The 13,931-nt window shown below is 46.5% G+C and overlaps 1 protein-coding gene across 1 annotated transcript in view; it reads right to left on the bottom strand.

Moving 5' to 3' along the window:
• TENM4 (teneurin transmembrane protein 4) overlaps positions 1–13,931 on the bottom strand; it is a 198,082-nt gene that overhangs the window by 132,903 nt on the left and 51,248 nt on the right. Inside the window, 1 exon segment of the mRNA XM_023755918.1 lies at positions 7,872–8,072. Coding sequence (XP_023611686.1) covers positions 7,872–8,072 — 201 coding nt within the window.

The raw sequence follows: 13,931 nt of genomic DNA on the forward strand, positions 1-13,931 counted from the left end.
ACCATCTCATTGTGTTTAAACCTCCACACGATTTCCCAGACAACGGGTGGGCTCGTCTCCACCTGCTCCCAGTACCTCCTCTTCTTTCTCTGCCTCGGTGCCAATCTCTCAGATATTTATTATTCTGAACTTTGATTTTAGGCTAGCCCTTGCTGCTGGGAAGGGGTACAGGAAATGTCAAGTCTCAGTGGATGTTATTCCTCGGGTGAAATTCTAACCCTGAGTTTCCCCTCCCATAACATACCTATACAGAAACAGTCCAGTCTGATCATTTCCTTTTGATGTTTAATTGGATGTCGGTACTGTGCTTTCAGGGCTGAGAAGCTAATGCTGCCTCAGAGAGGGAACGATTCCGGCTACACAAATGAGACTTGTAACAGGAGAGAATGCTCAACGCTGGATCTAATTTTCTCTCCCATCCATGAACGCAAGACAATTTCTCTGGCAATAAAGCATCTCACTCAGTCTTTCTGTCATTAATAAGAATTAAATTCTGTTCCCTCAAATTTAAATGTAATTATATTTTGCCTCGTAAATAAAATTGAGTTACTATTTTCAAAATCTAGCACTAATGCAACTGCTATATTTAGAGCTTTAATTTTTTTAACCCTGTTGCTACTTGCAGCTTATTTTTTTAAGTCATCGAACTTCTTTTGCGGTCAATTGTGACTTAATTTGATAAGAGCTTTTCTGTTCCCTATCCATCTAGTCATTATTGTTATTAAATATGTGTTGTGAGTTGCTTTTCTTTTTGGTGGGGGATGAGAGCAATAGAGAAGAAACTGGAAGCTCAGAGGATCTGAGCTAGGATTCTAGAAGGCCCCCCCTAAGTAAAGGTAGAACCTACGCCAAGTCAAGCAAAGAGAGCTAAAGAAAGGGCCCTACTGGGGAGTCTGAAAGGAAAATCTACAACATGCATTGAAACATCTTTTTGATTTGTTAATCCTCATCCAAGGATATTTCTTCCATTGATTTTAGAGAGAATGGAAGGGAGAGAGAGAAACATCGACGTGAGAGGGACACATCTATGAATTACCACTCATATGCACTCTGACCAGGCTGCGATTGAACCTGCAACCCAGGTACATGCCCTTGACTGGGAATTGAACCCACGACCCCTCGGTTTCAGGGCCAACATTCTAACCACTAAGCAACACTGGCCAGGGCCATTGAAACATTTTTTAATCCAAGATTTCCAGTGAGGCATTCAGTGAACTCTGTGATTTGGACCCTGCCTACCTTTCTGACCTAACTTCCTGCCCACACTCCTGTGGCTCCTGTTCTCCAGTCAGTCCCAGGTGGGCTTTCCAAACAGATGGTGCTCCTGCATGGCTCATGCTTCTGTGTGTGCTCTTCCCTCTGCCTGGACTCCTCCCTCCTTTGTCACCAGGGAGTCCCCTCTCAAGGTCTGGCTTACAAGTCTCCTCCCTGGGGGAGACTTTCCCAGGTTCCTCTCCGCATCCTCTCTTGACCGAGCTCACTGCTCCTGGCTTTGTGCTCGCAAACCCCACTGTACACACATCATCAGAGCTTTAGTCATGTCTTATACTAGGTGTTGCTTCCTTCATGGACTGTGGCTGTCTGATTCTCAATGCCTAGACCCTTGCCCACACAGAGGGAAGTCAGAAAAGTTCATGAGTAAATGAAGTAGACAATGTGCATGTTAGGGGTGGGTGCAGGTGCACAGGTGTGCAGGTGTGCAGGTGTAGAGCTGTGATGGGTGCTCTCCCTGTGGAGGCTGTGTTCTACTCTTGAATGGAGCTCACAGGAAGCTTGCTGTCCTGAGAGCAGACTGATGCTAATGCTCTGTGGCCCTCACGCTATTACCTGGGGATAAGGGTGCCAGCACATTAATGATGCTTCACCTAGAGCAGTGGTTCTCAACCTTCTGGCCCTTTAAATACAGTTCCTCATGTTGTGACCCAACCATAAAATTATTTTCGTTGCTACTTCATAACTGTAATGTTGCTACTGTTGTAAATCGTAATGTAAATATCTGGTATGCAGGATGGTCTTAGGTGACCCCTGTAAAAGGGTCATTCCACTGCCAAAAGGGTCGCGACCCATAGGTTGAGAACCGCTGATCTAGAGTTGGTGACCACTGTTGGTAGTGGAGAGTCTCGGGAACCACAAAGAAACCGAGCTTCTGAGAGAGAAACCAAGGTGTTCAAGGTCACATAGACTCAAATGCCGGTCAGAGTCTGGATTTGAGGACAGAGGCTACTTCACTATATTAACTGCCCTCAAACATAAAATGTGTTAGAGTCTAAGGACTGTTTGGCTAATTTAGATTTAATCCTGCATTCTAAAAATATATACTAATACTTTATTGAGTGCTTATTGAATGCCAGCCATGGTGCTAGGCATTTCATTGACGCATATTAAAGCTAATTTGGAAAACAACAATGCAAGGCAGGTGTCATTAGCCCTATTCTCTGGATAAGCTGAGTCTGGAAAAGAGTCTGGCTTGGTCTCTCTCCAAATACCACGCACATGCTGCCTCCAACCCTGTACCACTGAATCTCTCAAACATCTCCACCTGTTATTCCATGAAACTCGATTGCAATGAAATGATAAGAATCATAACCCATCAGCTTGAGCATTTTAGAGGCAGATTCTTTGCCATGTACTGCTTCTATGAGCTGGACCAAAAGGAATAAAATGTAGTGAGAGGGTCTCTCAAATGAAAGTCATTTATGGAAATCAAGATTGCAGAGGGCTCGCAGAGTAGTGGGAACAAGGAATGAATTCATGTGGTGAGGACAGAGGCTTCTGAGGAGGGAGAGCCAATGGAGGGCAGATGGTAAGTCTAAGGGATCACGAGTGAAATGCTGTCCTGGAAAATGCCACCGAGCCTGAAGTCTTCTTTGGAAGTCATTCGGGTGTGACAAAAAGGTACACTTTTCCAATTTTAAAGACCATCCTGAAGAGGTTAAATTCCTTTCCTTTTCGGAAGGAGCTCCAAGCCAAGAGGATGAAAAGCTAACGAAAATACTCGGGGAAGGGAGGGGCTGTCAGTGCTGCTGCACATGCCCACCCTATTACGAAGCACCCAGGCGCGGTTGCAATACATTGTTCCATTTTCCACAGAGCTGAGGAGGGTCCTTGGAGCCAGATCTGCCACTTACTGATGGGGTGGGGGGTGGGAGAAATGCTGGCAAGGAATTTAACTTTCTGAGCTTCAAGTTCCTCAGCTGGAAAATGGAACACTTACCTCATAGGGTTCTGATGAACCTTAACTAAGATGACGGTGGTCAAGCACTTAGTCCAGTACCTGGGAAATGGCAAGCACTAAGAAACTGGTGGCTCTTTAGCCAATGTTCCATCCTGTGGATGGTCAGGGAGAAAGACAAGATGACTGACAAGGAAACCTCTTTGGATGGGAAGGGGGCCTGAGGTGAGAGCTGAGAAATTGGAAACAATGGGGCTGGATTTAATTAAAAATCTGACACTGATTAGCTGCATTACTTTCAAGTCATTTCCCTCCCCAACTGTTTCCCATTGATAAAACAATAGCAGTAGCATCGCCTCCATCATCATCATCACTATGATCACCTCCACGATCATCACCACCATCATCACCACCACCACCATCATCACCCTCAAAGGACTGAGGAAGTGAAGTCCCCTGGGCCCAGAGTTGAGGACAGAGGTGTGCTGAGGGTAGGGGATGGGCCGTGTAACCTGTGCTCTTTGGGGACAGGGATCTGCTCAAACAGTTATCTTGTGTGTTTGTCAGGAAGGAAGACACACAATGAAGCTGGATTTAAGGAAGGATTTCTGACATGAGACTGGAAGCTATGTTGCTGGCAACCCAGGGGTCTGAGTAAGCACTTGTATAAAACCTGACTTCACTGTTTCCACAGACCTAACCAAAGTGCCGGGGACCTTAGCTCACATTTCATTACAGGCTGGTTGCTGAGTCCAGGGCATGTTGACTTAAGCTGCCTGAAATCCTGTTCTCCATGCCAAACAGCAAGACACTCCTCTCAGGGAAGAGCTCCCTCCCTTCCTCGGAGGGCCGGACGGTGGGGGCCCATTCCTGCCAAGCCCACAGCCCACAGTCACTGCCGACGGTGCAAGAAGCACTCTGACGGTGTCTGCTGGGCTGCAGCCCCTGGCGGGAGGGCCCTGTACCAGCCCTGCTGTGCCAGGAGCAGATAACACAAATAACACGACTAAAGTGGCCACTTGCTGGTGTCTGAGTTGTGCCAGACACTGTGCTAACCACTTCGCCTGTACTTTCTCACTGAATTCTCACAGAAGCCCATGGTGGTTTTACCTAGGAGGAAACCGAGGGTCCGGAGTTGGAGCAACTTGCTGAGCCAGTCACATAGTGGGGAGCAGGTCTTCTGAAACAAAGCCTGGTGCCTAACTCCCTGAATGTGAGGAGTCCCTTGGCTGTGGTCCCTGAAACTCAATGATGAGTTTCACTTCCCTGGAGTAAGAGTGCCCTTGGGAGGGAGGTGGGGGTGGGGGGGAGACAGAAAGTGCTCACCCTGGGCAGGCAGTGTTCCACGAGCGGACATCCCTTATATAATTTAATGATCATATAGTCCTCTGAGGTGGGCACTGATATTAACTATTTTTCAGGTAAGGAAACTGAAGCCAAGAGAAGTCTAGTACCTGGCCAAGGTCACACAGGTAGCACGTGGCAGAACGAGAGTGAGCCCAGGCAGGTACTGCCTATACAGCAGGGGATCTGGAGAGACAGCCACCATCCAAGTGCTTTCACTGGCCTTTGGACTGGCTTCAGGAGGGGTGGTGACAGCTGAGGAGAAACAGAGGCCTGTGGGGAGGCAGCACAGAGTGCTGGGCAGCAGGCCAGCTGAGGCCGCAAGCTGGACTTGGGCTCCCAGCACAGCATGGCATGCTGTGCACCAGGACCAGCGTTGCTTAGGCACATTGCTGCAACTCCCAGAGCCTCAGTGTGATGCTGCCTCACGGGGCGGTGCTGCTATGTGGGGGAGGGGGGATATCTGTGTGTGTGTGCCGTGCGCGCATGTGAATGTGTGAAATATCTGTTAAAATTTTTTTTATAAAATATGTTTTTATTGATTTCTGAGAAGAAGAGAGAGGGAGAGAGAGATAGAAACATCAATGATGAGAAAGAATCACTGATCAGATGCCCTCCTACATGCCCCCTACTGGGGATCGAGCCCGCAACCCGAGCATGTGCCCTGACCAGGAATCGAACCATGACCTCCTGGTTAATAGGTCAACACTCAAGCACTGAGCCACACTGTCTGGGCTGAAAAATCTTTATATGCTGTGAGGCACTTTACAACACAAATTGGTATTACTCTTTCAAGGGGAGACTAATTCTGAAGCCATCTTTCAAATTTCTGGCCTTGTGGCAGTCATGACACCGTTTCAGTCAGTTATAGGTTAGTGATTTAAAAACTACAATCGATATTCCTGAAAGGCATATCTCATCTTGCCTCTATCAAATGTCTTCGTTAATATCCAGGGCTCTCAGCAATGGGTATTTCAATCATAGTCATAACAATAGCTAACATTTAATGAGCCCATATCATGGGCTAAGTAGCACACTAAGTGCTTTTTTAACATTATCTTAAATAATTCTTTAAATAATAATTCTCCAAAAAATAACTCTTCAAGGTAAGTACTATTATTATCTCCATTTAACAGCTTAGAGAGGTGAAGTGACTTGCCCAAAGTTATAACAAGTACGTAGCAGGGCCAGTGTTTCAGCCCAGGTCTGTTGGACTCAGGGACCCTTTGCAACACATGGCGCTCCTTTGCCTTCACACGTGAAGCCACACGTGTGCTTGGTACCAGTTGTGGGGAGTGGGGTGCACAGAATTGAGAAAGATGAGCTCTCACAGTTCTATCCAAAGCCCCTTCCATTGGTTCTGTTGTCTCCTTTTACAGGGCCAACTAAAGGATGCTTAGGATCTCACCCAAAATTATACCTGCCTCCAAGGGAGGCTGTGGAGGCTCATCAGGGATTAACAATGCACGGATAGTTAAATATGCATCACAAACTAGCTTGGTGAACAATACAACCCAGTGTAGCTTTCAGAGAACCATTTGAAATATTGCTATAAACAGAATTATTCCTAAGGCCCTGCACATCTGTCTTTGCAATCATGTCTTTACACAAGCCTTGCAAACGAGGATAAAAGTCCTATTTAGACTGTGTATGGAGCATCAATCCTCCCGTCAGCAGGAAAGGTAAGTCAAAGTATCCCAAAGGCACAAATGCTGCTTGGATCTCATTGTTGCCAAAGGTCTTACCTTCCTGACCACAACCAGGACTGTTAATACACAACATAATGAGCTGACTTGAGCTTCACTTAGTTTAAACAGTGTGATGTGGTGGGGAAAGTGATTCAGGGTAAACACACTTAGCTAGAGATGCTATCACTTTTTAGCTGTGTGTCACTGGGTAAGATTACTTAAAATTTTCTGGGCCTTATCCGTTGATTTCTCTTCATTTGTTTGTTTTCTGTCTCTGCTCCCCTCTTGTTAGCATGTAAGCTCACAAAGGTAGAAATGTTCTTACCTCTTTATCCCTTCTGATAAGAGTAGCTAGCACACAGTAGGTGCTCAATGAGTATGCAAAGAGTACAGTATTATGTAAATTGGTAAAGGGCGGGATGATGATTCCATTCTCACAGGTTGTGTGTGTGTGTGTGTGTGTGTGTGTGTGTGTGTATTTAAGTAGTGGACACTACTTAAGGATCACTAAAGGTGAACATTCTATCTATCTATATCTATCTATCTATCTATCTATCTATCTATCTATCTATCTATCTAAAAGCCTAAGCGACCGGCCTACTGGCCAGTAGTTATGACGTGTACTGACCACCAGGGGGCAGACCCTCAATGCAGGAGCAGAAACCACAGACATGGAAACATGGAACAGACTAATGAATCTCAGAGGGAAGAGGGGAGGGAGAAGGGCAGGGATCGGGCCAAAACCAGCTCTCTGATATCCCCCAAGGGGTCTTGGATTGCGAGAGGGCACAGGCCAGGCTGAGGGATCCCACCAGTGCACAAATCTGTGCATCGGGCCTCTATGATACCTATACTGTACTAGGCTAGGGGATCCACATCTGTTCTCAATTAATCCTTATCTTGAGAGGATCTATAAATCAACAAATGCTTACAAACAGAGGGTGCCAATATAATAATTCTTTGAACTGTGTATGTATAAATCCTATGTTGAACCAAATACCACAATTAAGAACACATTCCATCATGTGTTCATTTATTCCTTCGTTCATTCATTCATTCATGCATGCATGCATTCATTCATTACCATTTGCTAGGTACTGCTGTGGGCCAGGCCTATGCTAAGTCCTAAGGATGGAGAGGTGAATAAGACATGTTTATTAGCTTCATAGAACTTACAGTCTTGCAGAGGATCTGGCAGGTGGGGGTCAGGTCACAGAGAGCCTTAAAGACAACACTGAGCTTGGATTTCCCTCTGAGGAGTGAGTGAAACCAAAGCTCCATCCTGGCAGATCTCACCTAGGCACACTGTTCTCTTGGCCTGGCCTCTAGAGATGACCACCATAAAATGAAAGATGAGATTTCTCTGAAATATCTGTTATTATAATTAACTGGTTAGGGGCGATGTTTTGACTCTCAAGGCCACCACTATGAAAGGAATGATGTGAAGATACGGTTTTTCAGTCCTCTGCCCATCTAAGAGTAGAAGGTGAAGACTGAAGTTCAGGAAAAGGAGAAAAACATCAGAGACTTGGGCACGCACTGCTATGTGTCTGAGAGCAGGGTCAGGGGCAGATCAGGACGAAACGGTGAACACGGCACAGTGGACACATCTTCCCTCTGTCCACGCCCTGCCCTTCTCTCCCCCCCCACCCAACACACACATTTACCAATAGAACAGTCGTGTCCAGTCCAGCTTGGGTCACAGCTGCAAAGCCCGGTGTCTGGGAGGAAGGTTCCGTGGCCCGAACACTGGTCCAAGCACGTGGCCCGGGGTGACTCACAGTTGGTGCCTCCCCATCCCACAGAGCAGTGGCACTCGCCTCTCACGCAGACGCCCCGGCCAGAACATGTGGGGTCCATGCAGTCCACTGTGACACAAAGGAAAGAGAACACAGATAAGTATCTGACCAGCAAAGGTGAGAGGCTCCTCTAAGCAAAGTACCTCATAGTGAAGTAAAGGGGCTTCCCACACTCTTGTAGTGAGAAGGCTAAAAGGCTAATTCCAATGTAACCCTGATGTTTGGGGGGCTAGCAATCTGAATCTGTGCAGTAACTTAATGTACATTCTTGATAACCTATAATTAAGTTACTGCCCCTTTCCTCCGCAATCTGGTTTGGCAAGACCTGTTACCTAAATGCTCACATTTTACAGAGGCCATAAACCATGAATCCCCGTAGGGGGTTATCAGTGCTGGCGTCAGCCCAGGCCCTTAGATATGATCTCAAGACCCCCATCCCAACCCACCGGGCTTTTTGCAAAGCCCATGAAATGTCCAGAAGTCCCCATCCATATTTGGGGGACAAAGAAACCAAAAGGGGATAAAAGAAGGGCTTCCACCATATTGGTTTGCTCAGACTGTGGAGGTGACTCCTCTGAGACTGCTGGTGTAATAAAGCTGTGTAACTCCATTTCTCTAAGCGTCGCTTGGGTTTCTTGGGTCTTCTACAACAGTAGAAGGACACAGATTTCCTGTGCAGAGGCCACGTGGTATGGAGGAGAGCAGTACCTAGCAAATGGTAAACCTGGCTTTTCAACTCTACCTGCTGATTGACTGTTTACCTCTCTGAGTCTTGGTTCCCTTACCTGTAAAATGTGGATACAAATTCCTACCTTGTGGCCTCCTTACAAGAGGTCATGAGGAAGCCCTATGCTGCAGAGGAAAGATTTTAACATTTGACCTCTGAGGTCCTAAATTCAAGGGTCACAGGACAAAATATACTGGTTCAATGACCACGGTCAAGACATATACCTGCTCTGATCTTCCATCTATAAAGCAGGTATGATCAAATTACCTTTATCTCAGGTTGCTATGAGGACCAAAGACACTGAGGATTTGAAAGGACTATATAAACTATATAAATTGTAAGTTGTTGGAAATCGGTAGCTGTTTTTCAGTTCTATCAGGACATTCAGTAGCAAACTGTGGTCAGAGCTCATTTATAACTCAGACATGCTTTTACTTTAGTTATCAATTAAATTTTATAACCCAGTATATTTGACTTTTGCACAAAAGACTGGGAAACCCAGCGTGGGTATATTAGCGTCTCAGACACAAACGAGCAGACTTTACAGATGGCAACACTCTGGGAACAGGCTGTTTATTCTGAGGGCCAGCTTATTAAAAAAAGCTCTTTTACTATTTAGGTTTTTAAAGGAGTTCAGCTTCATGACTTAAATGATGACTAAGAAGACCAGAGGTCAGGAGCAGCCACTGCTAAAAACATAATAATGCTAACACAGCAGCAATGATAACAATTAAGTTTAATTTAGTTCCTCTCCTGTGCTATATTTTTCTTTTATACCTTTTATATATATTATTTCATTTAACCCTAACAACAACTCTTTGAGATAAATACCATTATTAGCCTCATTTTACAGATGAGGATACTGAAGCACAGAGAGGTTAAAATAAGTTGCCCAAGATCACACAGTGGTAACTCAAATTTGAATCACTCCTGGCTGGTATAGATGACTTGTTGTTTCCTTTATCATCTGACTGGTTCAAAAATACATTCATCACATACACAGATTTAAACACAGAAAATGGTTAAAACATAGGAAAACAAAACAAGGAAAGAAATAGGGCAACGTGGAGAAATAATAAAGCCAAATGAAGGCAAAGAATCTCCTCTCTGGCAGTCTCAGGACACCATTTAATAACGGTTCGGGCATGACCTGCTGGAGTGCCTGGTAATTAAAAGGAATAAAAATAATAATAGTGATACATTTTCATGACTGGCCCCAGGATCTCAGGATCTCAGAAGGATTATTCCAGCCCATTAGGCTACTATGATAATTCCCTAGATCCAGAGAGTTTTCCAATCTGTCAGGAAATGAGTCAGCGATTCCTGTCCCAGGACCTATAAAGGTATTTCCGGCTCCCTGAACACCTGACCCCAGCTTTGGGCTCGAGCTGTCTCTGAGGGGCCCTCGAGGTTGGATCTATAAATCTGCACTGTGAGCCAGCAAGCGGGGAGGGCGCCAAGTTTAGCGAGAGGCCCTTGGCGGCACAGTCCTGCTCTGGCTCAGACACAGTACGTCTGTGAGGGACCCAGGAACCAGCAGAGCGAATTCCAAGCTCTCCGAAGATGGTTCAGGCCGGGAAAGATCAGACGGGACTGTGAGAGGCTACCTCCAGGCCATTCATCATCAATTAATCCTGGCTTCTGAAGGTCAACTTGGTAGAGTGAGTGTGGAACTCCAGGGAAGTTCTGAAGAGGGAAGGCGGCTCCAGGAAACCTGAGCTGAACTGGCTGAGATTCCTGCCTGGAGAACACTGCTCATCCGAAACTCGGGCCATTATCTGAGCCATCGTGATGCTCTGCCATGGAGATCCTACCTAGACTGTGGGCCTGCCCTCCCTTTCTGGGGCCATTGGGGTGACAGAGACCCTAGGATGGGATTCAGGTGACCTCTTCCCATCACACTGGGGTGGTTTCCCGAATATTTATTTTGCAGGAAACTGTGTGACATGGGAAGATGGGCTGCTGGAGGGCCCGGGAGAACTTGGCAGGGAGGCGGCTGAACTTCGTGTAGACAGTCTCACTTAGTTTCTCCTTAGAAGAGGTGCCAAACAGTTATAGTTTTCCTCTGCAGAGCTTGCCATTTAAGCCAAAATTTCTGGAAGAAGCTCAGCCCGTTGATGAAATGATGCGACCTGTGAGGCCAGGCTGTAAGCACAACTGTTGCCCCAAATGTTCCACGCTTCAGTGACCACACAAGCTATTAGACACTCTTCAGGACCCAAAATACGGTCTCACTTTTCACTGCAAAAGGCCCAAGTTATTCTCTTCTGCCCCTCCTCCAACCCCTCCAAGCGCCCTGTTGGCGTGGTCCAGGCTTTAAAAAAATATAGGCCAATAAACTTCAGAAGAAGGAAGCCAGAGAGGGGGGAAAAGTAAGCTTGTTAGCTGATGTTTTATAAACACAGTGAAACCCCTTAGAACAGAGTTGAGGGAGGAGGGGAGGCAGGAGGGGGGAGGGCAAAGGCCCCCAGAAACCCCATTATAAACACAGGACTATTCAATGATGTTTCACCAGAGAAATAGAAATAATAAAAGGAATCAGTCCCAGATGGCCCTCCTCAGTAAAGAAAGCAGGAGTAAAAACATTTCTTTTCAAATAGATAATGTAAATCAAAGAGCTACACAGCTCCTTTTCTTCTCTTTGTAAGTACCCTTGTGCTGGGGCACTGTCCAGGGGGCGGTGGAGCTCGACCATCCCCCTCCTCGGCCCACACAACGTGGCGGGGCGGGGGTGGACAGCCCCACAGCTCCAAGAGGAATCTCTTCTTTGTTTCTCTTTCCTTCTCTGGGTCTTCACCTCAAGTGACTAAACTGAAAAGGAACAGCAGCTGAAGGTCACCATTGTCAGGAAGAGAAAGCCAAGTTCCTTTGTGCGAGGGGCTGGCGTGCCTCCTCTCTCAGACAGCCCACAGCAATCTGGTCAACGTGAACAGGCTGGAATCAGGACCTGCAGTCACACTTGTGGTCCGCAGACAGCCTGTCTCAGAGAGGCGATGCTTTTCAGACACTAATTCCTTCCTGTTCCCCACTCTTTAAAAATGGGCCCATTATAGTCTCCCTCTCCCTCTCTCCCCCTCTCTCTCTCTTTTTTTTTTAGAGAGAAAATGATGCCTTAAGAGGGGAATACCTGTTAAATCCCAAATTTAGCTCTCCTTAGAGCTCCTTCCACCCCATGGAGAAGGTGCTGGGGCCCTAGATAGTGGACAGTGGGAGGTAACGACTATTAGCGTCATCCATCAGTTTCCAAGGCAAAGTCCATCCATTTCAAAAGACCTTGGATGAAATGAGTGGAGGAGAACAGGAACTGTGCTTCAGTTGTCCCCAGAATAAACTAATAATATAAGAGCTAACATTTATAGAGCATTTACTACGTGTCAGACACTGAGCTTTACATGGATCATTTAATTCACTCCTCCCAACAGCCCTCTGAGGAAGGCATTCCCATTTTATAGACGAGGGAGCCGAGGCTAGTTAATGGCAGAGCCGGGACTCAAGCCTACATCTGATTCCCGAGTACGGGCTCTTAAAGCTACTCTAGACTGCTTATGAGGAGAACTCCTCCTTTTGTCTGGAATTTCCATGCAGCCGAGAGGAAAGAGCACTGACCGGAATTGCAGAGGCCTGGGTTGATTCCCGACCCAGCCATCGGTTAGTTAGCTATATGAACATGGTGATGCCAATGCTCTTCCCTGGGCCTCCTTTCTTCATTTGTGAAATACATATATGTACTTACCTCACCTTGTTAGATTTCCTGGGAAAGAACTGATGCCATGGTTACATCAGCAGTTCACTTTCTAGCCTTGATTCATACAGGCATATAAGGGTGTCCCATACACATGTATATAAACTTTGATTATAAAGTCAGTGTTTATTAACATACCATTCATCTTAAAAATTAAGTGAGTTATCAGCTGTTAAAGTGTGTACACAGATGGAGAAACCAAGATGGTGGCATAGGTAAACACCTGAAATTGCTGCCTCACACAACCACTTCAAAAATACAACTAAAAGACAAAACGGACATCATCCAGAACCACAGGAAGGCTGGCTGAGTGGAAATTCTACAACTAGAAGGAAAGAGAAAAGCACACTGAGACTCAGAGGAGGTGCAGAAGTAAAGTGCAGAGGTACAGAGGCCCACGCGGAAAGGGCTGGCAACTGAGGATGCGGTTGTCTTTTTTAATCGGGAGGGAGTCACAAGCCCCCGACTGCTCTGAACTCTAGTTCTGGGCGAGTCTCTGGGGACCCAGACTCATATGGGGAGAAACTGGACTGTCTGGCATCGGGCGGAACTCGAAGGCGGCTTTCTCTCAGAGGTGCTTGCAGCGATTACCATGGGACACTGAGACCCAGGGCCTCTTAGGGCAGGGCTGAGGATCAGCCATAGCTGTTTGCTCCACCCTGTTGATTCCCTGAGACCCCGCCCCACCCAAGCTGTGCGCAGAGGCTTTTACATATGAATGGCCTGGCCCTTTGCAATTTAAAACTACCCAACAAACTGCAGTTGGGTCAGAGAGACCCAGAACATCCAAAAGAAGGCCCAAGGCCCCACAGCAGCTTGCATTGCTTCACAGCTGGGCCTCATCTGGGCACATCCAAACCCCAAACAAAGAAGAGGAATCTGCAGATCTTTCCGTAGCTCCTGCTGGGTAGCCTCAGGTAGAGGCTAAATTAGCACCTCCTTAGAGATCCCAGAGCCAGTGTAACCAGTGGTCAGAGTGGGACCATCCAGATTACAATTCCTCAGATCCATAAGGGACACACTCAGGAGGCAGACTCAGTGAGCACCAAAGCCCCACTGAAGCAAGTCTTGCCCCATAAGGGTGTCTCCAGCAGAGAAGTTCTCCCACCATAGACACAGCTGATTCTCACAGCCAATTGGCCTGGTGGTCAATTCCTCCCAGTGATACCTACAACAATCAAGGCTTAACTACAACAAGACTGTGCACAAAGCCCACAAAGGGGTGCATCAAGAGTGTCCACCTCAGGTAATTGGGGAGGCTGAGCCACTGGGCCCTATAGTACACCTAGTACAGAAAGCCACTCTATCAACACAGGGAAGCAGTCAAAATGTGGAGACAAAGAAACAGGTCACAAATGACAGAAATGGAGGAAAGCAAACTACTGGATATAGAGTTCAAAACCACGGTTATAAGGTTTTTCAAGAATTTTCTAGAAACCGCTGATAAATTTAGTGAGAC

This window comes from Myotis lucifugus, unplaced genomic scaffold (assembly GCF_000147115.1).
Source record: "Myotis lucifugus unplaced genomic scaffold, Myoluc2.0 scaffold_86, whole genome shotgun sequence".
Taxonomy (NCBI): Eukaryota; Metazoa; Chordata; class Mammalia; order Chiroptera; family Vespertilionidae; genus Myotis; species Myotis lucifugus.